The following is a 25,152-nucleotide window of genomic DNA, read 5'->3' on the forward strand; positions in this document are numbered from 1 at the left end:
GGTCACTACACTACAACTCACACGCTACAGGGTAGCTAAGAGTGTATTTTATGCTAGAAGTAGCTATGTCTAGGAGCAAAGATGAGACCAGGGCACAGGCTCCTTTCTCACTCTTGGATGGTTCCCCAGGTGACTGGAAAACTCAGCTCCCGGCACTGAAGAGGGGAGACTTTAGACTGGTCACTAGCCTTCTGCTTATATCCATAGACCGGAAATGAATGGAAATGTCTTTGGTATAGTGAGCTAGGAAGAGCCAGTTAGAATTTAAAAGGACCACCCTGAATCAAATCCCTTGCTATTCAGTATTGCCTTGTAACAACATGGCTATTTCCTGAGAGCTTGTTAGAAATGCAGAGCTCTTGGGAGACCTGGGTGGCTCAGTCAGTTAAGCATCTGACTTAGGCTCAGGTCATGATCTCACAGTTCATGGGTTCAAGCCCCATGTCAGGCTCTGCGCTGACAGCTCAGAGCCTGGAGCCTGCTTCGGATTCTGTGTCTCCCCCTCTCTCTGCCCCTCCCATGCTCACGCTCTGTCTCTCTCTCTCAATAATAAATAAATGTTAAAAAAAAATTTTTTTTTAAAGAATGGTATAATATGAAAAAAAAAAAAAAGGAAAGAAAGAAATGCAGAGTCCTGGGTCCCATTCTGGACCCACTGCACCAGAATCTGCACTCATTCATCAGCAAATGAATGTTTAAGAAGCATTATAATCCCCTTCTTTTACAGACTTCAAAGCTATGGCTGAGAGAGATTATGGAGCCAGCTGGTGTTAGTGACAGACTTAGATCAGTCTTCTTGATGTTGCAATCAGGGCACCTTCCACCAAGCAGTCTGAAATCCAACCACAGGCACCCTCATAATGCCTTGCCATTAGGTGGCATTAGGTGGCCAGGAAGAGACTCAGCCAGATCCAGGAGGCGACCTTAAAGAATGAAGGGGAAAGGTTAGCTCTCCATCAGTGGTTTCATCTGGAGTCATGGTTCATTCTTTCCATTGCCACCAGTATGAGGAGAGCCACAGCACTCTCACCTACACCCTACCTGCTATGGGCTGGCAGAGACCGAGGACAAATGTCCAAGGCTCACTCTGAGGCCTGGGAGCCTCTCTTCTACTCAGTTCCTAGAACCCAATTTCAGAAAAGCAGAAATGGTCTGGAAGCCCATGACGCAGTCAACTCTAGCCCAGTCACCACCACCACCAGCGGGCAGGTCTCCTATTTTAATGCCTCTTCTCCTATGGAGACCTGTTTCCACGCTAAAAAAAAAAAAAAAAAAAAAAAAAATGCAACAAAAAAGCTCCGAGAAATGTGATTTTACTTACAGAGATGATGAGATGGATCATTAAATATTTAAATCCTGTTTCATGTGTGGAACTGAAACTGAGTTTCTTTTTACTGACTTCTAGCCAAAATCCTTCTTTTTTTAAGTTTTTAAAAATTTTTCTTAATGTTTGGTTTTTTTTGTTTTTTGGTTTTTTTTTTTTTTTTTTTTGAGTGAGAAAGAGACAGAGCATGAGCAGGGGAGGGGCAGACAGAAAGGGAGGCACAGAATCTGAAGCAGGCTCCAGGCTCAGCAGAGAACCGGATGCAGGGCTTGAACCCACGAGCTATGGGATCATGACCTGAGCCGAAGTTAGACGTTTAACCCACTGAGCCACCCAGGTGCACCTGTAATTAGCTTTTAAAATGGGCAAAAACAGAGGGGAAAGTGCAAAGATAATTTACCATTTTTGCATAAAATGGGTTCATTTTTTCAACTGAGATGTGTTTCCTTGGGTTTCAGAGTGCCTCTTTCCCTAAACGCTACGGCTGGGGACGGACTCCCTGCGTTTCTTCACATTGATAGCAACCAAGCAGCATTTCACTTGGGGGGTGGGGGGGAAGAAACCTGGCATCAAGAAACATAGCCTACTGGAATTAACCTGCGCCAGCTCCAAAAAAGTTTTTGGGTACTATAGATTTTTTTTTCTTTTTCTTTTATGTAGTGACACAAAAGTACTGCAACAATTAATAATAGGTGGGAACATTTTAATTGCCATAGCTTGAAATACCATTTTCTAATGTGTTTTTAGTGTGAAACCACACCACACTGACCTAAATCGTGTCCGGTGGGTGCTAAGCCTCAGAAGTACACTCAGATTGAAAACAGAGGGGACGTCAAGGTTCAGGACAAAGGGAAGGCACGGACATGGCCCTAGAGAAACTAAATGATTATTACAAGCCCACTAGTCACTCTGGCATATGATCAAACTTACACATACTCAAGCAAATACTTTTAAATGAAAATAAAATCACAGCACTTACTACGTGGTCTTGCATTAGTATTTTTTCCGAAGGCAAAACCCGCCCGGTCAGAGACACCTGGCATCCAAAATGCAGCCCCCAGGTCTCCAGCTCAAAACGAGCATCCTTGTTTCTGTTGATAGAGTTTTAAATCATTAAAGCGCTTATCTTCTAAGGAATTTTAATTATTAGAGATAGAATTATAACTTACTGAATTAGTCAAAGACTAATTTTTTTTTTATTTTTTAGGATTCCTGACTTTCATTTCTACTCACCATTGTTTTCCCCTGCTCAAAAGAATTATGGGACAACTGAACCCATTTGGGACACGCAGGGATGGAGAAGGCTTCCAATGTGGCACACTGGTTAGGAAAACGGGCCTTTGAGCCAGACGGACCAGGGTTTAACTCCTAGTGCTGACACTTCCTAATATGTGACCTCGAGTAAGACTCAAATCTTCTAAAGTTATGGTTTCCTTATTGCCAAAATGTAGGCATAATAAAGTTAACTCCTTCAAACGGGTGATGTAATGATTAAACTGACAACACCTGGAAACTGTTACCACAGGACCGGGCACATGCTAATGTGCTCAATAAATGTGAGCTATTTTTCCTGATAATAAACTTGCTAACAAAGAGATATTATGGAGCTTCTGCTGGTGGAGATGTCTTCTGGGAATATGTGAATTAGTTGGCTTAGGAGTGAATGAATGATGACAAAGGAGGGAGCATGTGGACTTAGGCTTCAGAAGACTCATTGGATAGACATGGCAGCAGGAAGATCATGGGGGAGAATATTAGTATTAGCGATATTAACCGCTTTATATTTGTATAGTACTTCAAGGTTATAACTTAGTAAACCTTAACCACAGCTGATGTATAACCTCATCGGATTATGACACACGGTCATCTCTATTAAGCTGTAAATTCCTTCAGGAGAGGTACCGTACTGACTTCACCTCCTGGCCTCCACAGTAGCCGGCACATGATAAGCCGGGCACTCACCGAAGACACTGATGAGACCCATGCATTGCCTAGTAAAGCCTCCCCTCTCTCCTTAAAGGAGCTCAAACCCCTTTACAGTGACTCCGTGCAACAGTTCATTATTTCCATCTGTTAATGCTATGTGCGGTCCAGTCACATTGAATACTTGGAATTAATTATTTTCCGGCAGATGCTATCTGCCCAAGATGAGATGGGTAGGGTGATCTCCAGTCAGGAAACTGGGTTGAAGTCAATGGGATTCCTGAAAGGTGGCAGGGAGAGGCGGCAGGAAGAGTAATCCAGAGCCCAGAATAAGGGGAGAGAACCAGGAAACTTCTCAAGTAGGCATAAGCCTGGGGGGTACCCAGGATGAACGACATAAAACATAGCCACAAAATGGAAAACTATGAAATCACGAGCATGATATTAGAGATTCACATTTATCCTATGGAAATGTTCAAGAAAAAGTTACAAAAACAATGCACAGGGGCGCCTGGTGGCTCAGTTGGTTGAGCGTCCGGCTCTGGCTCAGGTCATGATCTCACAGTCTGTGAGTTCGAGCCCCGCGTCGGGCTCTGTGCTGACAGCTCAGAGCCTGCAGCCTGCTTTGAATTCTGTGTCCCCCTCTCTCTCTGCCCCTCCCCCACTCATGCTCTGTCTCTCTCTCAGAAATAAATAAACATTTAAAAAAAGTTTAAAAAAACACAATGCACAGTGCTATGCCATTTTCCTAAAATGAACATTATTACATGCGTTTAAAAATATTTGAAATGATATACACCAATCAGGATTCGTTCACGCATTAAACATTCACTGAGTACACACACACACGTTTCGGTCTACATAAATTTCCAAATTTGTCCTCCAAGTTTTGTATCTTTAAAGAAAAAAAAGGCCATTCTACAATGTTGTCCAGTAGAAATATAAAGCAACCCACATATGTAATTTTAAATTTTCTAAACAGCTGCATTACAAAAGTAAAAACTGTCAAATAAAATTATTTTTAAAATATATGCCGTTAACTCAGTAAGTTGAAAATGTGATCATTTCAAGATGTGGGCACTAGCCACATATGTCCTACAGTTACATGAGGCTATAGCAGGGGGCAGTGAAGTTTTACTAGGTCAGAAAGGAAAACAGGAGGAGCTGGGATCCCAAGAGACAGCCAACTGTCAGAAAGAGGACAGGAGTGCAGTCTGAGGGCCAGATGGGCTAACCCAAAGGGCACACAGCATTCCTAAGCTTAAAGAACACACAGTAGAAATCTTCTAATGGTCACTGTGCTGAGGCCACTATATTGAGACTGAACATTCTTGACCGTGAGTATTGGGGGGCTGAGGTGGCGGGGGTTTTCTGTTTTTTAAATTGCAACATTTTTCTGCTTTCAATTTTTTACCCAAACCTCCATGTTTTACAAAGAAGAAAGCAAGAGTCATCTTGTTGAAGCCGGGTGGTAGTTCTGTCAGCATGGACCCCAACCACCTCCCCGCCACCCCCCTGCAGGCTGTAGTCCTGAGCATCTGGGGTAAACCTCTGGTTCCGGCCAACACAATTCAAAAGTGCCTTGCTCTGAGTCAGTAGGAAAGAGACATGTTCATCAAGGAATGAAACGTTTTGTAGACCATCCAATTCCATAAACTAGGCCTTAGGAAGGACACCCTCTGACCCCACAAAGCGGCCCAGTACCTCTGGATGTCGTCAGCAAGCCTGGCCAGGCGCTGCTGCCTTCCCAAAGGACTGAGGCGTGTTTCTTCAGCCACAGCCTTCATCAGCCGGAAGTCAGAGGTTGCCTGGCAGGTCAGCCCTATTAATGTAAATGAAAACAAAGTGAAAAATGAACACGCAATGTAACCCAGCCCAGCTCAGGCAGACTGTAAGCTTTCCACTTAAATGGACTCAGATCTAGCATCTGGATGCAAAAGAAACGCAAGCCACACATGTCATTTTAAATCTTCTAGCAGCCATACTGGAAAAAAGCCAAAAAGAACAGATGAAGTTACTTGAATAGTATATGTTACTCAACTCAATATATCCAAAATGTTATCATTTCAACATGCAATCACTACATAAAAACTAAGGAGCTCTTTTCTCTTTTTCATACTAAGTCTTAGAAATCCAGTCTGTATTCTACACTCACAGCATGTCTCCAGCTGGCCCTTCAGTCACATTTCCAGGGCTCACTAAACACATGTGGCCAGTGGCCACCATATGGGACTGTGCAGATCTAGAATACCACGAAGAAGGATCATCCCTTCCTTCAAATATTATATCCTTATTAATTTTTCTAATTGTGAAATAAATATATACATATCGTAACTGATTCCCAAAATGCAAAAGGCAGAAAGTCCTCCTTGCTTAGTCCTGCCCTATTAATCAAATGAACATGATCAAAAGTACTCGGGACAGTTACTCAGATTCTACTGTAGAGTGAGGATTACTTTCTAGAACTCATGCAAAAGGGAAACAAGGATCACTTTGGTACCATGCAAACAATGTACCTGAAGAGAATCAAAGTCATATTGCTTCCTATGCTAGGGAAGCTCAAAAATGTTAAAGACAAGCTTGGTTTTATATGATCCAGCAATTCCACTACTAGGTATTTACCCAAAGAAAATGAAAATGCTAATTTGAAACCATATATACATCCTAGGTTTATTGAAGCATTCTTTGTAATAACCAAGACATGGAAGCAACCCAGTGTCCATCAACAGAAGAATGGATAAAGAAGATCTGGTGTGTGTATATGTGTATGTGTGTATATACAGACATACACACACATACACATACATACACAACGGAACATTTTTCAGCCATAAAAAAGAATGAAACATTGCCATTTGCAACAACATAGATGGATCTAGAGGATATAATGCTAAGTCAAATAAGTCAGACTGGGAAAGACAAATACCATATGACTTCACTCATACATAGAATTTAAGAAAGAAACAAAAAAACGAACAAAGAAAAAAAAAGAAGCAAACAAAAGGAAAGACACCTAAATATAAAGAACAAACTGGTGGTTGCAAGAGGGGAGGTGGGTGAGGGGATAAGTGAAAGAGATGAAGGGGAGGAAGGGTACACTTATCCAAATGAGCACCGGGTGATGTACAGAATTGTTGAATCGCTATATTGTACACCTGAAACTAATGTAACACTGTATGTTAATTACACTAGAATTAAAAAGATAAATACAAAAATTTTTTTAAATACTCAGGCACAGGTAACAGTTAATGCAAAGGCCCTGAGGTAACAGTATACATGGTGTTACCATTTGTAAACTATTCCTGTATTAGAAGAGTTTAACCTTGAGAGCTTATTTCTTATTAATTACTAGCACCTCTAGAGTCTCTCACAAATAAAGTTAACTCACACTGGTTTTTTGGCTACTCCCTTTTAGCTCTCTAACTGGATAACATCATAGTAATGGTTTCTACTTCTAAGCTTAACTGACTCCCTAGAATACCCTTTCTTATTCTGGGGTGAGAGGTACCATAAGAAAGAAATTAAGATCTGAAATCAGACAGGTAAAAGTTTAAATCCTAATCCTGCCTATTAAAAGGCATGGGACTTAAAGCAATCTGCAAGGTTTGGTTCCCTCACTTATAAAATGGAGATAATTATAATTATACTTAAATCACACAGAAGTCAAATAGAACAGTGTGCGTCAAAATAATAATAATAATAATAATAATAATAATAATAATAATTGGAGCAGCAAGAAACTTTGGTAGGTGAAGGACAGGCCTACGACCTTCAGGGTGCTGACGGTTTTCTAAGTGTACACTCACCCCAAACTCATTCAATGGTATAAGTTAAATATGCACAGCTTTTGACATGTCAATCACGACCTCAATGAAGTGGTTCAAGATACATACATAAAAGACTGGATAGCACACGTAAAAAAAAAGAGAAGCTTGGTTTTCAGAAAATATCTGGTGGCCTCTTTTATGTCAAAGTAACAAACAGAACGCATGAGATTAAAAAAGCATATAACCCTTATTGTGCCAAGCAATTTCCAAAGGGCACTCTACCCTCCCACTTTCCTCTATAAAACACATCACTTAGCGGGCCCACCGTCCATGGGTTAAATGAATGCTCTGGCACTCCACTAGCTGCCCACTGCCTGGATCCTTGAGCCTTGATATGCTTTGAACATATGCCTTGAGCCTTGGATCAAGAGCCTGACTGATAAGAGTATAAAGCATAAACGTTACCTGTTAGAAAGCAGAGCTCAGGTATCAGGTGGGCCACCCGAGGCTCAGTGTTGTCATTTCTCTTGGTTTTCAGCAGACTAACAAGCACTGGCTGGTTTAGGTCAGATAAAGTAATATCATATTGCTATAGAATGCAAGATTAATGAGGGAAAAATTAATATGGAAACACTGTAAAATAAGCATCGTTGCTTATAAGCCACAAGGTAATCCTAAAGTGAATAGATAAATCTTTCCAATAAAGAAAAAAAATCCCTAGGAATCCCTATGGTTACCCACTCATTTCTACTTCCCTCCTAGGACTCGTCTTTTACTTCTCAGAGTCAGTGTTATGATTTTAATGATTATCTTTTACAATGCGATGCCCAGGCATTTTGTAGATTAAAACAGAAAAGAAGGTATTTCCTTGCCTCATCCAGAGTCAGAACAGCCTCCAGCTGGCTGTGTACACAGTTCAGTGGCCCCAGTGGAGGGGACTCAGTGCCAGCCTTTCCACTATTGATGACTGAGGCCTGCAACTCCATGTGTAACTAACTGGCTCTGAGCATCTATAGTCATTCTGAAAATATCCATACACAAATTGGGGGTGTGGGTTATATTGAATGAACCTCAGATTTCCCAAAAAAGCATGACTGTCTCCTTAATTTCCAGGACAGCCTGATGTTATAGGGAAGCAGCTTTGAAGTCTGGCAAATGTGAACCTGCTCCTTGGCTCTTCTGTTTAATTGGACTGTGACACTGGGGAAGTTACTTACCTTTCCTCATCTATGAAATGAGGTGAACAGTAGCTCAGAGGCATCTGACATAAACCACTAGCATGGTGTCTGGTTTCTAATGAGTCCTTGGCAACTGTTCACTCCTATCCCACCCCCTTTCCCTTCCTAACCTTGAGTTTCAACATTCTCACCTTGCCAAAAGTTCATTTACCTTCCAACAGCAGAGGTTCCAATTACCACTCATTTCCGGTGTAATTTACTCAACACTAATGACAGAACAACTGGAATTATAATCTACAAAATGCCTGGGCACTATGTGATGCCGACATCAATAATCATAATTAAGGAGGCAAGAAGTGAGAGTTTCTCTATTCAGTAAGGACTCCTAGTCATTAAAATAAAACAATTCAGGAAATTGCAGTTTGAAGTGCTGATTGCAACAAATGCTATAGCTAAAAAGCTTGGCGAAGTCTTCGTAGAAGGAGAGTTTGGTAGGTGACTTTGTCAGTACAGTAAACATCTCACGCTTACTACGTTCCAGGGACCACAGTGGACACAGAGATGGAAGAGGCACAATCCCTGATACAACTACACCCTCTACAAACAAGGTATGAGAAGTACAAGGATGACATGCTAAGCACCTCTACTTTTCCTCACTTAATCTTAACAACAAACCTATGAGACAGATAACTAGTTCATCCCCTCCACAGACGAGGAAATATCATGAGAAGTGAAACAACCCTCCCAAGGTCCCAGAACTGGGAATCAGCACAGCCAGGATTTATCCTGTAAGACTTGGGAACTTCTGCTTATTACACCATTCAGTACTGGGTCCCTGGGCAGAAAGGTGGTGGTAGGAAGACAATACATGGATGGTAAATCAGGGAAGGCTTCACGAAGGAAGCAGAGCCCAAAGGAGCACCTTGAAGAAAATACGGGAGTATAAAGATTCGCCGGGGCATGTTCCAGGAAGAGGGTATTGCATTTACCTGGCACGTGGCCAAGAATTGTCTCCCCTAAACTGTGTCATAAGGTAATCTTTACTTTCTCCCTTGCCCAGTTTTCTTAGCATTTGAAAATATTTTTCATGATAAAATAAAATGGAGAAATATAAAAGTCAAAATCAAGATGTCCACTTTGAGAGTTGACTACATTGTAATTTAATGTTCCTTTTCCTGGGACAGAGAGGAAGACATTCTAGAATTGGCACAATTTCCTTCTTTTTCTCCCTAATTACAACATACATGCAGTGAACCGCAACTCATTACAAAGAAAGTGAGTGGGATTTTACCATGATTCTCTTTTCAGAATGTCACAGGTCCTAAAAATACCTCTGTTCAAGGAAGAACAAATTTAATCATGCAGGAAAGAAACCCAAATGTTCAACAAACTTGGTGGTTAATAAACAAACACTTATGGAGCGCATCATGCACAAGATGCTCTGCTAGGCACTATTCATCACGGGTTAGCCAAATGCCATCCCTGTTCTACAAGGAAGACATTCTAGAAGCAACATTATGCGTGATACAAGTGCTCAGAGAAGAGAATCACTAGCTCTTCTGTGAATGTGACAGGAAGCAAGGTCAGAGAGGACTCTGCAAATGCGGTGACACGTGACTTGCAAGTTAAGGGTTTAGCTGGTGGTGAAGGGGAAAGGTGTGGTGTGGATTTATGCCAGTGTCTAGTGGACACGAGCAAAGGCTGAGAAACATTTAGTGACAGCGAGTGGATGGGGTGACAGCAGGATGGGGTGACTGGTGGCAATGCGGTGACAGATGAGGCTGAAAGGTGAGATGGAACCAAAGTGTGTGATGCCAGAGATGAAGAAAGGGGAGGCTGGGAAAAGAGGGGCCGGGTCTCCAGCATTTATCCAGTGTTCACCATGTGCAGGTACTGGGCTAAAAGCTCTGTAGGCATGGCTACCTCATTCTATGCTTGCGCTACAGGCCCCACGAAGGCAGATCAATGATTCCCCTTCACAGATGACCCTCCAGGTTTAGTGATTTGCTCAAGGTCACACAGCCAGTGCCAGGAGTACCTTATTCTATAGCCTATCCTCTTAACCACCTTTCTGGGTAGCATTTTAGGAAGATGTGTTTGGTGGCAGTGAGGATAACAGGGCACAGCGAAGACAAAGCTGGGGCAATGGCACCATAAGGGGGTGACCCAAATCTTCCAGGTGGGGATCCATGAGTCGTCTTGCATTCATGCAGCGGTTATAGGGCTGGGGAAGGGAGATGGGGTCCTGGGAGAATCCACAGATAAAGAAGGCAGGACCGATGTTGGTGACAACTGAATGAGCAGGTGAGGGTAAAGAAGAGGACAGAAGCAAGAGGTTGAATTTCCAAGGAGAAACGGGAGTGTGAAAGACAACGAATTCAGAATGAATGATGTTAGTCTGAAATGCCTGCAGGACATTCATGAAAATATGGTCTGAAAATGGAAATGAGTATAATTCACGAATAAGGGCAAAAACACTGTATTTGAGAGGTCTGGAGATATGAAGAGGAGATCCTGTATGAGGGAACCATGGTGAATAATCGCATTTAACACCTGAAGGGAAAGGAAGGGGAAAGCATCAAAGGAGGCTGAAACTCAACAACAAAATCTGGGGGGGAGCCATCAGGGCTGTGCCCAGGAGTCAACGAGGAGAGCCACTCAGTCGGATGGGAGTGGTCACTGGTGTCACGTGCCACAAAAAGCCCCTTACAATAAGTTCAGTAGCTGAATTTGACTTTAAAGGGAGCTATTTCCATAGCAGCAGACTGGATGCCAGACTACGGAGGTTTCAGGGAGGAAGAACAGAAGAGGTGCTTGGAGCCAGTGAAGATGACCTTCCAAAGAAATCAGCTAAGGAAAAAAAAAATTATACATATATATTCTTGAACGTTTGGAAAGGAAGAGTTTTTGCTATGTGTTTGTTTTCTGAAATATCTGTGAGATTCTGGAGACTGAAATACGATTGTACATGAAAGAGAAGGAGCCTCTGTAAGGAAGTCAGAGGGGAAGGTGGGGGTAGAGGTAACAGTGATGGTGATAATTGTGAATCACGCTCCTGGAGGCAGCGGGAGATTCCATCAACAAATGTTTGAGTATCTGCTACGTGCAAGGCAAGGCACCGCGTTCCCCTGGGTATCCAGAAATAAAGAGCCCAAAGTTCAGGAGGGAAGTCAGACCCTTCACATCCTGCCCATGATAATGTGATGGGGCTAAATGCAGGAAGGGGCCCCTGGGGAGAGTGCCATGGGGCTTGCCTGAGAGTTGACGGCTGAGCTGAGTATTGAAGGGTGTCGATGACTGAATGGCTGGCTGTGAAGGGGTGTCCAGGAAGAGGAAGTAACATGCATGAGGATGCAAGGGGGTGGGGGGTGGGTAGGAGTAACTGACTAAAGGAACCACAAACATAAGCACAGCAGAACAAAGGAAACGAAAGTGGTAACAGATGAGGCTCCAGTGGCAGGAAGTGGCCAGATCACAAAGGGGCTTTGCCCAGGAGCTTAGGACTGGCTTCTAAGGTACTACAAAGTCATGGAAATACTTTAAGCAAGGAAATGACATTATCAGATACGCTTTTAAGGGAAATTACTCAGACTACAGGAAGAAGGACAACAGGAGACAGGATCAGGTCTGAGGCAAGCCAGGGAAGGCAGGCTTGGAGGGGAAGAGACAAGTCGAAGAATTATGTCAGAAGCTGTCTCAGCCTGACAATTTGGGGGACTTGTTAGCTCTGGAAAGGAACAGAGAGACTTCTCTAAACTAAGAGGAAGAGAGACGAGAATAAAGTACAAAAGTCCAACCTGCTTATAGTAATCCACATAGGTGATCTCAGTGCCATCCTGCTTCTGAAAGGTGTGCGTGGGCTTCACCGACCAGTCAATGTCATCGATGCGGTAGGTTTTGTTATTGTATCTGGGAAATGCAAGAAATCTTCACAAATGTTTCCAAATCATACAAGCGGCTATTTCACTACAGCTTTAATTCAAAGTATTAGACTCCAGAATTTCAGAAATTACAATAGTAATACAAGAATAGTCTTTTTTTTTTTTTTTTTTTTTAATGATTGGCTCTCATCTGAGAAGAGCATTCATTAACTCTTCAGGATACAGGAAGACCTCCATTCTCCAACAAAACTGGTAAGGAAGTCATTAGACCATAATCTTTGTCAATGAGAGACACTCTAACTTCAGATAAATTATTCCTGTATGTTCAAAGGGTGAAGCATTGCTCAAAGCTTTCCCATTTTCAAAGCTTTCCCATCAGCTTCTGGTATCACTCAGAGTTTTTGAGCTCCCAGATAGTTCTTCTGCTAAAAGGCACCTGAAGAAGGTTGATCAACCATGCCAGCTGGGTATCCCACGTGATCTCCCATCGAGGGCTGGCCCTCAGCCAAACTGCAAAGCAGGCTGGCTAAGATCATTCTAAAGTCTATTTCCCCCTGCAGCACTGTGTGGCCTGGAATATTCTTGCATGCTGCCCCAGCCTCAAGACAGGAACCTCCTTGTCAGCGCTGTCTCCTAGGCTCTTGGTTCTTTGCAAGGTTACTCTTTGCAAGGTACTTTGCAAGCTTATAGTGTGATAAGCTAATTCTTGGCAATCATGACAAGAGGATCAAGGGGTGGCCTTCTCTCCTCAGGTGGTATGGAAGACAACCAGGCCTATGGCCCTGCTATATAACCCAGAAAAAACAACTTGAAGTGTAAATTCCAAGCCAGATTAGAAAGAGGATTAACACGTCCTCTAGAAGAACTGTCTGTGGACTGAAGAAGGACATGGTAAGCTTTGTGGTTGGTACTCAGGAAGCAACCTAATCCATCCGTGTTTAACTCAGTTCAATGTGCATGCAGGGAAAATTATATGCAGATAAACCTCGGGATTTGAAAGATCTTGGTCTTAAAGCCCCTCTAATCTTACAGAGAAGAAGAGACATGGACCTGATGTTCTCTCCTGTGACGGAATAAAATGAAATAAAAGGGTTATGAGCAATGTGCTACGGGAACAGCACAGGGGAGGTAACTGAGTACTTCCAGCTGAGTGGACAGGTGATGGCTTCAGAAAAGCAGTGAGGTATGAGCAGGACTTTGTGGAAATAGAACTTTAAAAAGGCAGAATTAAGGGTGGAAAATCCAGGCAAGGGCACTGAAGCAGCAAAGTGCAGACTCTCGGGAGTGGGGAGAGGGGTGCAGCAAGAGATGCTGTAGGGCCGTGTGAGGAGTGGACGGTCCCTGAAGGCCACTCCAGGAAGTCTGAACTCTAGTCAACTGAGAATGGCCAGGTCTAAACAGGCCAGTAAACTGATCAGATCTGTGCTCAGGACAATGCCCTGTGGCTATTCCTGTTCCCAAACAGCATAAAGAATTCATTCCCTCGGGGCGCCTGGGTGGCTCAGTCAGTTAAGTGTCCGACTTAGGCTGAGGTCAAGATCTCACAGTTGGGTACAGTGTTTGGTTAATTATCCATGGTTCGTGGGTTCAAGCCAAGCCTCGTGATGGGCTCTTGTGCTGACAGCTCAGACCCCGGAGCCTGCTTTGGATTCTGTGTCTCCCTCTCTCTCTGCCCCTCCCCACTGCTCACACTTTGTCTCTCTCTCTCTCTCTCTCTCTCTCAAAAAATAAACATTAAAAAAATTTAAAAAAAAAAAAAAAGAATTCATTCCCTCAGGAAGTTTTCTTAAATGCAGGCTCTTACCTTGTAAGGACAATGAGACCCAGCAGCCGTTTTTCACACGTCTGGGTAAAGCAGGACATAGTAGTTTCCTGGCGGAGATCAGTCATGAATTCCAGAACAGTCTCATTCCGGAGTATTTTATAACTCACATCAGCAGTAAATAGGAGCCTGTTCTCAAACCGTGACACAGAAATAGCAAACCCAGGCCAAAGGGACAACCTTCAAATAGATAGATAGATAAATTTGAAATGCCCTATCATAAAACAATAAACATTTTCAGTGATGATTTGATTTTACATTCCAATTTTCCTGATTTTATAGAATACTCTTTCTTCAGTCTGATTTCTTCCAGTTGCTGACTAGAATCTTTAGTTATTTCTAGCTGGGGAGTGTCTTTAAGCATATATTTATGATAAATGCATCCCAGAGAACAGCATCCCCCCTCCTTGGCACTACCGACATTTGGGACTGGATCATTCTGTGTCAGGAGCCGTCCGGTGCCCCGCAGGATGTTTGGCAATATCCCCTGACCTCTACCCACCAGAAGGCAGGCATAGCCTCCACACCGTGACAACCGAAAATACTTCTGGACGTTGCCAAATGACCCCTGGGGGACAAACCTGCCCTTGGTTGGGAGCCACAGCTGTAGGATTACTACATTTATGGAGTTGTGCGTCCCAGAGCAAAAACTTCAAGGTTCAGAAAAGCACGCAGACTCAACGGTGAAGACAGTGTACAGATTTCACGAGAGCAAGAAATAATCTAAATGACATCACATGCAAACACACAAAGGGACACCACAGCAGAGGCTACAACTCCTTTCTACATTCATGGATATCATGGATTGAAGTCTTAAAAAAGAAAAATTTATGGAAAAGACATGAAAGAACAGGCAAATATGTTTTTTTTTAATTGTTTCAGTTTACTTTGCGGACTTGATTCACAGCCAGCCTTTAGGACAAGCATGTGCGCTGGGCACCCACTCCAGCCCAGCACAACACTGGACCTACAAGAATTTCTAATCCAGGTTGGGAGATAAGTGAGAGCACCAACAGGGTGCTTTCCACGGACTACTCTGACACACTGAACTAACATATGGAAACCCCGCCATGTTCTCCCTACCTGCCAGCAGGCTAAACATTGTGCCCCTCGTTTTCTTTTATGCACTCCTTCCTTTGTTTACCCATCTGTCTTTGGGTTACCCACTGCCTCTCTGTCTTTAGCTTGACCACATATTTGGGAGAGCTGACAACCCGTTGCAGACATAGCCGACCACCTTCCCGAAAGCAACCACTCCCCAGTTCAGAGTGAAAAGTCTTCCCCGTTTAGTTGACTGTTTCGTCTGACCTCTGCTGACCCAACATCAACCAAACTTCCTGTCAGCAAGAAAGCAGAGTATCAATATGTGGTATAACATAATATAGCTTATTCTGCTTTCATTACTACTTGTCATGCACAAAAAACTCAGTTTCTGAATTCCTTCCACGACTTATGATAATGATCTAGCACACTAATATAAGAAAACAGGCTGCTAGCTTCACACTGACATTCACCATTCTATAAAAAAACCTTGAAAATTAAAAAAATCCATTACTTTTCATAATACACAGTCTCTCAGAGGAGGCATAATGGCATAACATCGCATAATATTGCATCGTAAATTATGTTCTTCACGTTACCACAATTTCAGAGTAACAGAAAATATAAATAAACCTACTTGTGTTGGGGAATTTCCACTGGTTCAGAAGGCTTATAGAAGTTCCGTCCTATTTGGTACATGGCCAACTTTTTTAAGATCCTGCAAGTATATATATTTTTAAATATTTGGTAAACATCAGTTAATAACGGTATAATTCTAAGTTTGTACCCATGCTGAACATCCCGATAAGAGTATGTAGAAAGTATAGAACTCTCATTCTTCTAGCGCTGGAAGGTTTGGATGCTAAATATAAGCACGCGTGTGTATGAGAACTATCACTTCCTCATATTTGAGAATGGTATCACTGAAATTGCTTTTGTCCTCCGCGCTTAACTGCAATGATAAATACGTGGTCACCAATAGGACTGTGGTTGTCACATACTGGTTAGCATGGATGGAGCGAGGCAAGCCATGTTTGAAGGCTCTTCTGATGTCTTCTCTGATTTGAGGTGGGGAAGCGGCTTCTCGTGAGGCTACTCAAGCTCCCCACATGGCATGGCTGCCTCTTCAGCAACTAACATCCTGGTCACCTGTGGAGCTGGACACATCACTGATCTGAAGCTGCCCACCGCATGACGGAAGTATAAACATTTCAGGTCAGAAAACATGGGTTATAACTCCATGATTTTGGCTACCATATGACACTGAGCCTCAGCCTGCTTATCTGACCATACTGAACATATGACCTAAGGCTGCTCAGCAAGATGTCTGATTAGAATTAGGAAATAATACATCTGGGGGTGGGGGTGGATTCCTTTATGTGCCCAACCCAACAACCAAACTCCTCCATCCTCCTCCTGTCCAGAAGCCATTATTGAGCAAAGGGCTGGTGTCAAAGGTTTCTGGACATATCATCTTGCTGGTCCACACCAGCAGTGTGGAAAACTGTGGTTCACAAGCCTTTGTGTTGCCGTGTGTCATCTAGAAAGTGTACTCAAAATATGGATTTTTCAGGCCCCATTCTTGATGTTCTGTTTACTAGGTCCAGGGAGGGTCGAGGAAATCTGCATTTTATGGAGTTTCACCCCCCATCCCAGATAACACTGAAGCAAGTAACCCTTGCATCAATTTCAAGGACACTGAGTGGTGTAATCACACCCTTCCTTCTGCCGCAGGGGTTCATGGGGGGAAGGGCAGGGGGCTGAGGGTGGGGCGAGAGCAGAAAGCAGCTGGTAACAAGTAACAGAGAATATTTAAGCCTGGGGTGGAGGGTGAGAGAGGGTAAGGAAAAGGCAACCCTCCCCCACCCACAGCTGCTATCTCTGAGACATCACAACCCTTAAGCTCTTTGTCCCCACTCAAGGAGCACTGGATGACAAGATGGGAGCCAGTGAGAGGCTGTGAGGGACTGCGGGCATAGTACTGCACGCGTACGTGAAAGTCCATGGGGAAGTGCCCCGCGGACAACACTGCTGCTCACAGGTGGCCGGCGAGATGGCTGACAGCCGTCACACCCTGGCTCCGTGATGAAAGGTGTCTCTAGCCTCAATTAAATGAACACGTGGGGTGCCTCACTTTTTGAAGATGATATTGAAGACCTGGATGCACACGGAGGAACTTGCCGGCAGCTCCCTTGTCAGAGTGATAGTCATCTTTACAGTCCCGCCTCTGTGAGTTTCACTTGACAACTCCGTGACCTGGGAAAAGACGCACTTAATAGGCACTCCAGATTGTCCCCGGGTGTGAAAAATTAGATATGATACAGCCATCACAATTTAACATGCATTAACAAAACAAAACTGCAGGTGTTAGTAATGTAATAATCTAATCACATTACACTTGGAGGATTTTTCTATCTTGCTAATCCTAGAAAGGCAACACGTTTCTCTCCTCTTAATGGAAGATCTTAATGGAGAATCAAAATCAGGCTTAGGGTACAGAGACTTGATCCAAAGAGAAATCCAGAGCAAGGTTTCTTCATCTTATTTGGTGGGGGGAGCAGAGGCAACTTGGGGGGGGGGCGGTCACAAATCACTTCGAGAGTCTGATTAAAGTTGCAGGCATTGTCCCAAGAAAACTTTACATACCTGTATGCCACAATGATACACTTATTTTCAGGGTGTTCACAGACGCCCAGAAGCCTATATGTGGACCGTCCTGCCCATTCTGGGTTTGTGGATTCCAAAAGACAGTCTCTCAACTGTTTTTCATAAAACAGAAGAACAGAGAAGAATAGAGGAAGAAACATAAGGAGAGGAGATTTGCAAGAGTGGAAGTAAATGTGAGGAGAAAGGGGAGTAATCAGTAGACGTGGAAACAGACAGAGAATCTGATTTTATTACTTTTGGAAACATCTAGAGAAATTCGTATGCTTCTCATTATTTGGAACAATCTTCTAACAAAAGAATGAATGCATGAAAATTTCTATACCAGCTCCCCAAGAAATGTAAAACTTTTTAGACCAGATAGGACTTGGTACAGGGTTTTGGAATAAAAGAATGATCAAATCAGTCAATAAAAATCAATGACCAAGGATCTTTCAGAAGGGTAAGGAATCAGAAGAGGTCAGCTCATTAACAGGTATTTATGTATTTTATCCCTACTCCCTATAGTTAAAGTGTAATTTCAATCACTTTCAGGTTCAACCAGAAATATAGGGCAGGAATGGTTTACTGTATGGAAACAAAGAGAAACAGGTCCTTTCACAGGGCATGAAATTATTTCTTCCTCAAATAAAATTGAGAGAAATCAGAAGGGGGTGGATGCAGGAAGAGCTCATCAACATCCAAGAGAAGTCTAGCAGGCATGATGCTCTCAAACTGCTGCAGGGACTTCAGGACAAAGGCTTCAGACAACACAGGACATTGGCTGAGGGGCTGGTGTGGGGGTGACAGCAGTGGTCCCCACTCAGACTTCCATCTGGGATCTGCATTCCTAACAGCCCTCTAAGCAAACTCATCAATGCTGCCTATACCCTCCCTACCAAATGCCAACTCCTTGGCTCCTGTGTCTGTTAACGTCCATCCCCACACATCCAGTGCCGGGGCTGCTGGTGCCAGAGTGGGCTTTCATTTGTCAATCCACCAGCTAATCGGCTGGCAAGTCTTAGCACTTCTACACTGACAACACCTTTATCTAGTTTAGCTGTTCCAGTTATTTACCACAGGGCTTAAGAGCACATGACTGGGAATTGAACAAACCTTGGTCCTCGGCCTCTTACAGCCTGTGATATACAGCAAGCTACTATGGTTCCTTAAGACCTTTTCCCATCTCTAAAATGGGAGGAAGTCTCACCGAAGTCACAGGTTGTGAAAATCACATGAGATAATTCACTGATCTCATCCTTATCCTTATCCATGCACTCAGGAAGGTTAAATAAATGGCAGCACTTTGTACCTTTCTTCAAGCCCCTCTGACACCCTGCCCACAGTTTTCCAGGGGCACTTTATCAATCTTCCTCCTTTCTCCTGCCAACCATTCAATGGGATATGATGAGAGCAACTGCAATGTAACACAGCTCTCATGGAAACCCTCTCTCAAAGGCTTCAGTGGTCCATGGAGGGCAGTTCCTATCCCTTACCAGGACATTTAAGATCCTCCCTACATTAGAGGCACAACTTCCATTCCTTCCTGGCTAAACGTGAATGATCAGAAGTTTCTAAAACATGCCCCTCCCCTTCTATCATTGTGCCTTTGCTCCTTCCTGTCCTTCTGTCTCGGAATTCCCTCTAACCGCCTTCATCCCCTGCATTGGTCCAAATCCTAGGAGCCAGTATTGCTTCCCTTCAAGTATCCTGCTGGGAATGATCTTTCATCAACCTCTCTATAAAGACCTTGGACAAGACACTTAACCTTTCTGAGGCTCCAGGAGTGATGAGAGGATTAAACGAGATCACACATATAAAGAGCCTGGCAGAGCACGCACTCAATAATGTCACCTTGTCCTGTATTCATTTATAAATAACCTTGTGCTGTATTTAGTTGGAAATGACCTTAGCGCTAAGTTGAAGTGTTTTGACAAGAACCTTGTTCTATCTGTCCCGGTTTCCTGGTATCCTCTATGATGGCAGTCACACACCAGGCCCCTTCGAAGTGCGGAATGAATGCATAAGAATGGCAAATAGATGTGACTAGTGACAGCCATCCAGGTCATGGCCACAGATACACAAATGGGGTCTGCAAGACAGCGGAAGGCCAGGGAGCAGCAGAACAGGACTTCTAGAACTGCACTGTGTGGGAGTACAATGAATGATTAGTGGAAGGGGCTCTTTGAACAAAAATGAGCACCCTGCAAAGTGTGTAGAGGATGGATGGGAGTGCCGGACAAGCCTGAGACAAATGAAGACCAGAATACAAAGGTGAACATAGTAACATGTTTGTTGGGACGCTATTTCTTTTTACTATTTCTAGTTCACTGTCACTGGGTAGCAGGTCATATGTCGATAAGGTACAAGACAACACTCTTTTGTCTAAATCCCGTATCACCTGTGTCTGGAAAAATAAAATCGATAGGCCTGACTTGTCTCACTAGGTGTTTACTCAGCTGCCTCTTCATTAGATTCCACCCCCAACAATAAGGTACATACCACATGCTCATTTTGAATGGGAAACAAGTAATATTAACTTATTCCGAGCATCTGTAGAGTAAAATTTCTCCATTTGGGTTACAATTGAAGTAAGCTGGACTACTCGAGGTGGGTATATAATAATACTAACATATCTAATTTACTGTTACTACAGATGTATGTACAAGAACAAGATAATTTTTAATTATAACAATACACCTGAAATAGATATCGTTCAAGTATGAGAGGCGCCGTATATTAGCATGCTATCAATATCTGGTCATAGAACAAAATATTAAATCAGTAAGGACTTAGGATGAATTCAAGTGTTTCTAAATTTACACATCTGGATTTTCCAAGCCACCAAATTTAAACCTATGGTACAACTTTCAAATTCCATATCCAGAGAAAATAATCACTCAAGTAGCTCCTATAAATGTTAGGCTCTTGTAAAAAGATATAGGCCCCCAAAGTGCTCATTAATGCATTTGTTCAGGTACCTAGGGGGATCCATCAGTTACGCGACTGACTCTCGATTTTGGCACAAGTCACAATCCCAGAATTGTAGGATCAAGCCTTGTGTCAGGCTCCACACTTAGCATGGAGCCTGCTTAAGAGTCTCTCTCTCTCCCTCTTTACCTCTCCCCTACTGTGTGTATGCGCTCTCACTCTCTTAAAAATGAAAAGAACGCATTTCTTTTTTTTTTTTTTTAATTTTTTTTCAACGTTTTTTATTTATTTTTGGGACAGAGAGAGACAGAGCATGAACGGGGGAGGGGCAGAGAGAGAGGGAGACACAGAATCGGAAACAGGCTCCAGGCTCTGAGCCATCAGCCCAGAGCCTGACGCGGGGTTTGAACTCACGGACCGCGAGATCGTGACCTGGCTGAAGTCGGACGCTTAACCGACTGCGCCACCCAGGCGCCCCGAAAAGAATGCATTTCTTGAAGACATGCACAGAGATTTATGTGGAGTCCAGAAATTTAAATTTATGCCTTGGTATTATCCTGTCCAAAATGTTGAACTAAAAGACTAAGCTTTCTCAGGAATAGAAGCATGAAGTTTTAATCCAATGCTCCATTTTAATTTTTTTATAAAAAAACTGGTTCCTTTTGGTTTGTATCTTGTCTACTTAGGGAAAAGTTTAAAAAGGATGCCTATTTCAAGGACACGTTGCCTTTAAAAAAAAAGTAGTAGTTCAAAAGTCAGTGTTTGTATTACAGCTCTTATTTTTTTTAAATGCCAGGTCGTCAGCTTCTTAATTAAGAAATCAATTACTGATGAGGTTTTTTTTCGTTGTAGTGATTTTAATACTGCCTCCGAACAAAGCATATGATAAAAACGTCAATAACAATATATTTTAGGAGTGAAAATGTTGAAGGTATAAAAACATGGATAAAGGAATATGAATCATGCAATTGCCATTTTCCATGATCACACCATTAAAACAAATCCTTAAAACTGGTACCAATAACTCATTTCATATGATAAAAGAAATGACAGTTTTTGAATCAGAAACGGATATAAAGTTATTTGGACTCACAGATACAAGTGTGTAGGAGCAAAAAATATAGAGTAAATTTAAAGCTCTGAAGCCATCCATAGGCTATACGGTGTTTCTTAAAGTCTTATCTACTTGGGGAAAAGTTTAAAAAGGATGCCTATTTCAAGGACGCTTTGCCTTAAAAAAAAAAAGTAGTAGTTAAAAACTCAGTGTTTGTATTACAGCTCTTATTTTTTTTAATGCCAGATCATCAGCTTCTTAATTAAGAAATCAATTACTGATGAGGTCTTAATTAGGAAATCTTCTTGCTCTCAGGCATGGGAACAGGAAAGAGGAAAGGAGAGAGTGAAACACTCATTCCAACTGTTAAGACAATCAGCTAACCTCTTAAATATACATGGATGAGTGTAAGTATACGCATGTGTGTGCAAGTATAAACATTAACCACACTGTACCTTTTCTTCCAGTTTCTGTGTGAGAAAAAGGATGACACCATCAAATGCTTTCGCTTTGTTAGAAAGTTCCCTATGATTATAAAGCAAAGCAATTCTCAGCCTTCTAGACTCTAAATCTGGAACATATGTCACATGATACTGGTATAGTTGCCAGTCCTGGGGCAAATCTAAATTAAAGAGGTTTGTGACCAGCTTCACAGGCACTCCACTGGAACCTGAAGAAGACAAATAAAAAACATTTTTTTTAAACCAAAATAAAATCACACCATGCTAATAACGATCGCATCATTTAACAATTTTATTTGCTCCTGCATAGTTGTTGCTCGTGTCAGTGACACAAGACAAGCTCTAACAACCTATAGCCTGGTAACCTTATAGAGTCCTACAAACACACATTTAGGAATTTAAAAGGGATCATGTGTAAAGCAGACCTCATAAGTACATAAGAGAAGACACGGACATTCTTCTCCTTGGGAAAAGAGAAGCGTCAGAATTCAACTACCCCAGGACTCCTTCCAAAACTTGCCTTCCAGCTCTGCATCTGAAATTCAAACTGGCTCAGGTAATATTTTCAGATACTGCTCTGAAATTATGCTGCTCTTGGATTATAAAGAAATGTCCGGTTCTTCCGTGAACACAGCTCCCAGCCCCTTGGAAATCCAGATAATCAAAAGTTAACCCCCATACTTGTGAAAATTCTGGAACAGTTCAATCAGTGGTTACACCACTCTACAAGTCCCAGGAAAGAGACTGAGGGGCAGGACAGGGGAGAGAAAAAGAAATCACACATCTTTTATGTGTAAAAACAGACAAGGCCTCTGGGTTTCTGTTTTCTGCACACACAGGGAGGCCATGTGTGCTTCCAGAAACTGCATCCCTTACAGAAGTTTTTATTCACTTCTTCAAAACCTACAGGACAAATTCAGAGCTGGCTTCAATATAGCTGTTCTGTGCTCAAGATGGCATGAATTCCCTCTAGGACAGAATCAAGGAGGACACAAATGCAGAGTTACTTCCAACTTCTCCTTATAGGGAATCATCCAGTGTTCATGTTACAAAAAAAAACACAAAAATTATACCAAATGGGCACTATTTTGCTTTCTTTCATGGAGGAAGTGGAAACATGAGCCTCCAAGGTGGTAAGAAAGAAAAAACATCATGTACGCCTATTTCCTCAGCTTCTACATACGGTAGATATCTGTTAGGAGCAAGGAATTAACTAATTGTGCTCTTTTAATTAAAGAAAAGCTTTCTTTTCTTTTCCTGTATCCTGGGAAATGGCAACATATTTTAGCTGCTCATATTCGTGGACAAAGAGGAGTCATCCTAGAATATCAGAGCTGGCAAGACGCTTGGAAATCATCTATACCAGTGTTTGCAAACTGTAATCGTGACCCATTAGTGCTGAAGTTATGGAAATATATGAGATGACCAATTATGTTTTACGAAATGACAGGGATGCAACAGAGTGGACCACACTAAGGGCAAGCATTGTCTCATGAGACTTAGTTTCAATTTTTTTCTGTTAGCGTGTGTATGTTAGACATACAATATAATATAGATAACAATATATCTACCCCTTAATTTTTTTTGCATGGTTGTAAGGAGTTTGAAGAAAACTGATCTGCCTCAGGGAGTCTCTCTTACCTTTTGGGACAGTATCACAAAGCCTCTCAACAATCTAATGAAGACAACAGACCTACTTTCCTCAAAATGCATGTGCGCACAACTCTGGGTGCAGTTTCAAGGGTGAGTCTGGAAACTGGGTTAGGAATTCCAAAAATAGGCTAGATCTTTCTTTTCACGGCTGAAGTCCAGGGAGGTTATTATTTCCCATATAGGAAAAGTGCTGGAAAAGAGACAGCGCATCTCTTTTAACCCCTATCCCAGGTGGAAGGAGAAAATCTTTTGAACAAGTGAAATGTTTTGGGGAAATGTTACTATTTCTACTAATAAAGGAGAGAATTGAGGCTAAAACAATTAGTGTCTGGATAATGCCTTGAACGTAACAGATGTTCAATAAGTATCTTTTAAGTCACTACATAAACTTGTTTACTTTAGATCTAGAAATTAAAATTCCTTAAGCAAGCTTTGGTAACAATCAAAAAGTAAGTACCGTGAAGAGAGGGTACCTGTTTTGCAGTCTCTCACATGGGCCAGTTTCTCTCTGGTACAGACATCCAGATCCGTGAAGTCCCGTCTGCTTTTCCCGCTTCTTTGGATGAAAGGACATCTTGCATCACCAGGAGATACACCATCTAAAATATGAAGAGAACGCCATAATGTCTCCTATTTCTTTCCAGTGATATTGTTTACAACTACTATATCAAAAGTGCATTGATAACCAAAGCTCAGATTTTTGTGGCTTTAATTAAAACTGGCCCACACTGCTGAAAACAATCATGACTATACAGGAGTCATCCGCCTAAAAACTGACAATTGTAAAGGAAGCATGGTATGTTTTGTTAGAAATAACAAAGCGATGAGTTAATTCTACCTTATAACATTTTGGTCTAGTCTGCTCCTCCTCTTGGCTATGGAGAAAAAGCTCTATCCCCTAGGCCCCTCTCCACACTCACTTATGGAGGGTAGCTCTCCCTCCCTCAACTCCTGTGTAACAAACACCCTTAAGAGTCACAGACTAAGACTGTCTACACCAACCTCTTCCCAGACTGGAGCTGAATCTCTTACTCTGAAATGCCCAGAACACTGCCATCAGTTTTTATTCTAGATCATTCCCTTGGAAATGAAAGCCAGCATTTCACCTTGGGGCATGTTATTTACTCGTAGGTTCTGGAAAGTATGAAAGTGAAATCTGTTTCCGAATGAACATTTTCTGTTTAAACAGGTACGAAGAGATGCTGGTTTTTTGGATACAACATTGGTACTTCAAAGACAATGTGAAAATAGGAAAATATAGAATATTGTCACAAAGTAAGTGTAGTAGTATTACTAGGAAGTAATAGTATCACCAATCTCCAGGGCTCTGACTTGACTACTGTCTTTTGACAAAGTCACTGCAACTGCCCCCAATGACACCATCACTTGCCCAAGACCGCTGTTCATCCCCTTCTCAGTGGAGTCTGAGTCTCCCAGGAAAATCACAACATTTATTTAATTTAAAAAGGTGTTC

General features: G+C 42.4%; 1 protein-coding gene across 1 annotated transcript in view; it reads right to left on the reverse strand.

Annotated features, from left to right (window-relative positions):
* Positions 1 to 25,152, reverse strand: part of PIWIL4 (piwi like RNA-mediated gene silencing 4) — a 45,034-nt gene that overhangs the window by 16,741 nt on the left and 3,141 nt on the right. Inside the window, exons 4-13 of the mRNA XM_030333409.1 lie at positions 25,011 to 25,108; positions 24,152 to 24,305; positions 22,020 to 22,234; positions 17,071 to 17,192; positions 15,574 to 15,654; positions 13,878 to 14,075; positions 11,990 to 12,101; positions 7,480 to 7,603; positions 4,952 to 5,069; positions 2,304 to 2,415 (exon numbers count right to left, since the gene is read on the reverse strand). Coding sequence (XP_030189269.1) covers positions 2,304 to 2,415; positions 4,952 to 5,069; positions 7,480 to 7,603; positions 11,990 to 12,101; positions 13,878 to 14,075; positions 15,574 to 15,654; positions 17,071 to 17,192; positions 22,020 to 22,234; positions 24,152 to 24,305; positions 25,011 to 25,108 — 1,334 coding nt within the window. The remainder of the gene's footprint in view (positions 1 to 2,303; positions 2,416 to 4,951; positions 5,070 to 7,479; positions 7,604 to 11,989; positions 12,102 to 13,877; positions 14,076 to 15,573; positions 15,655 to 17,070; positions 17,193 to 22,019; positions 22,235 to 24,151; positions 24,306 to 25,010; positions 25,109 to 25,152) is intronic.

The sequence above is a fragment of the Lynx canadensis genome, chromosome D1 (assembly GCF_007474595.2).
Source record: "Lynx canadensis isolate LIC74 chromosome D1, mLynCan4.pri.v2, whole genome shotgun sequence".
NCBI classification, from domain to species: Eukaryota; Metazoa; Chordata; class Mammalia; order Carnivora; family Felidae; genus Lynx; species Lynx canadensis.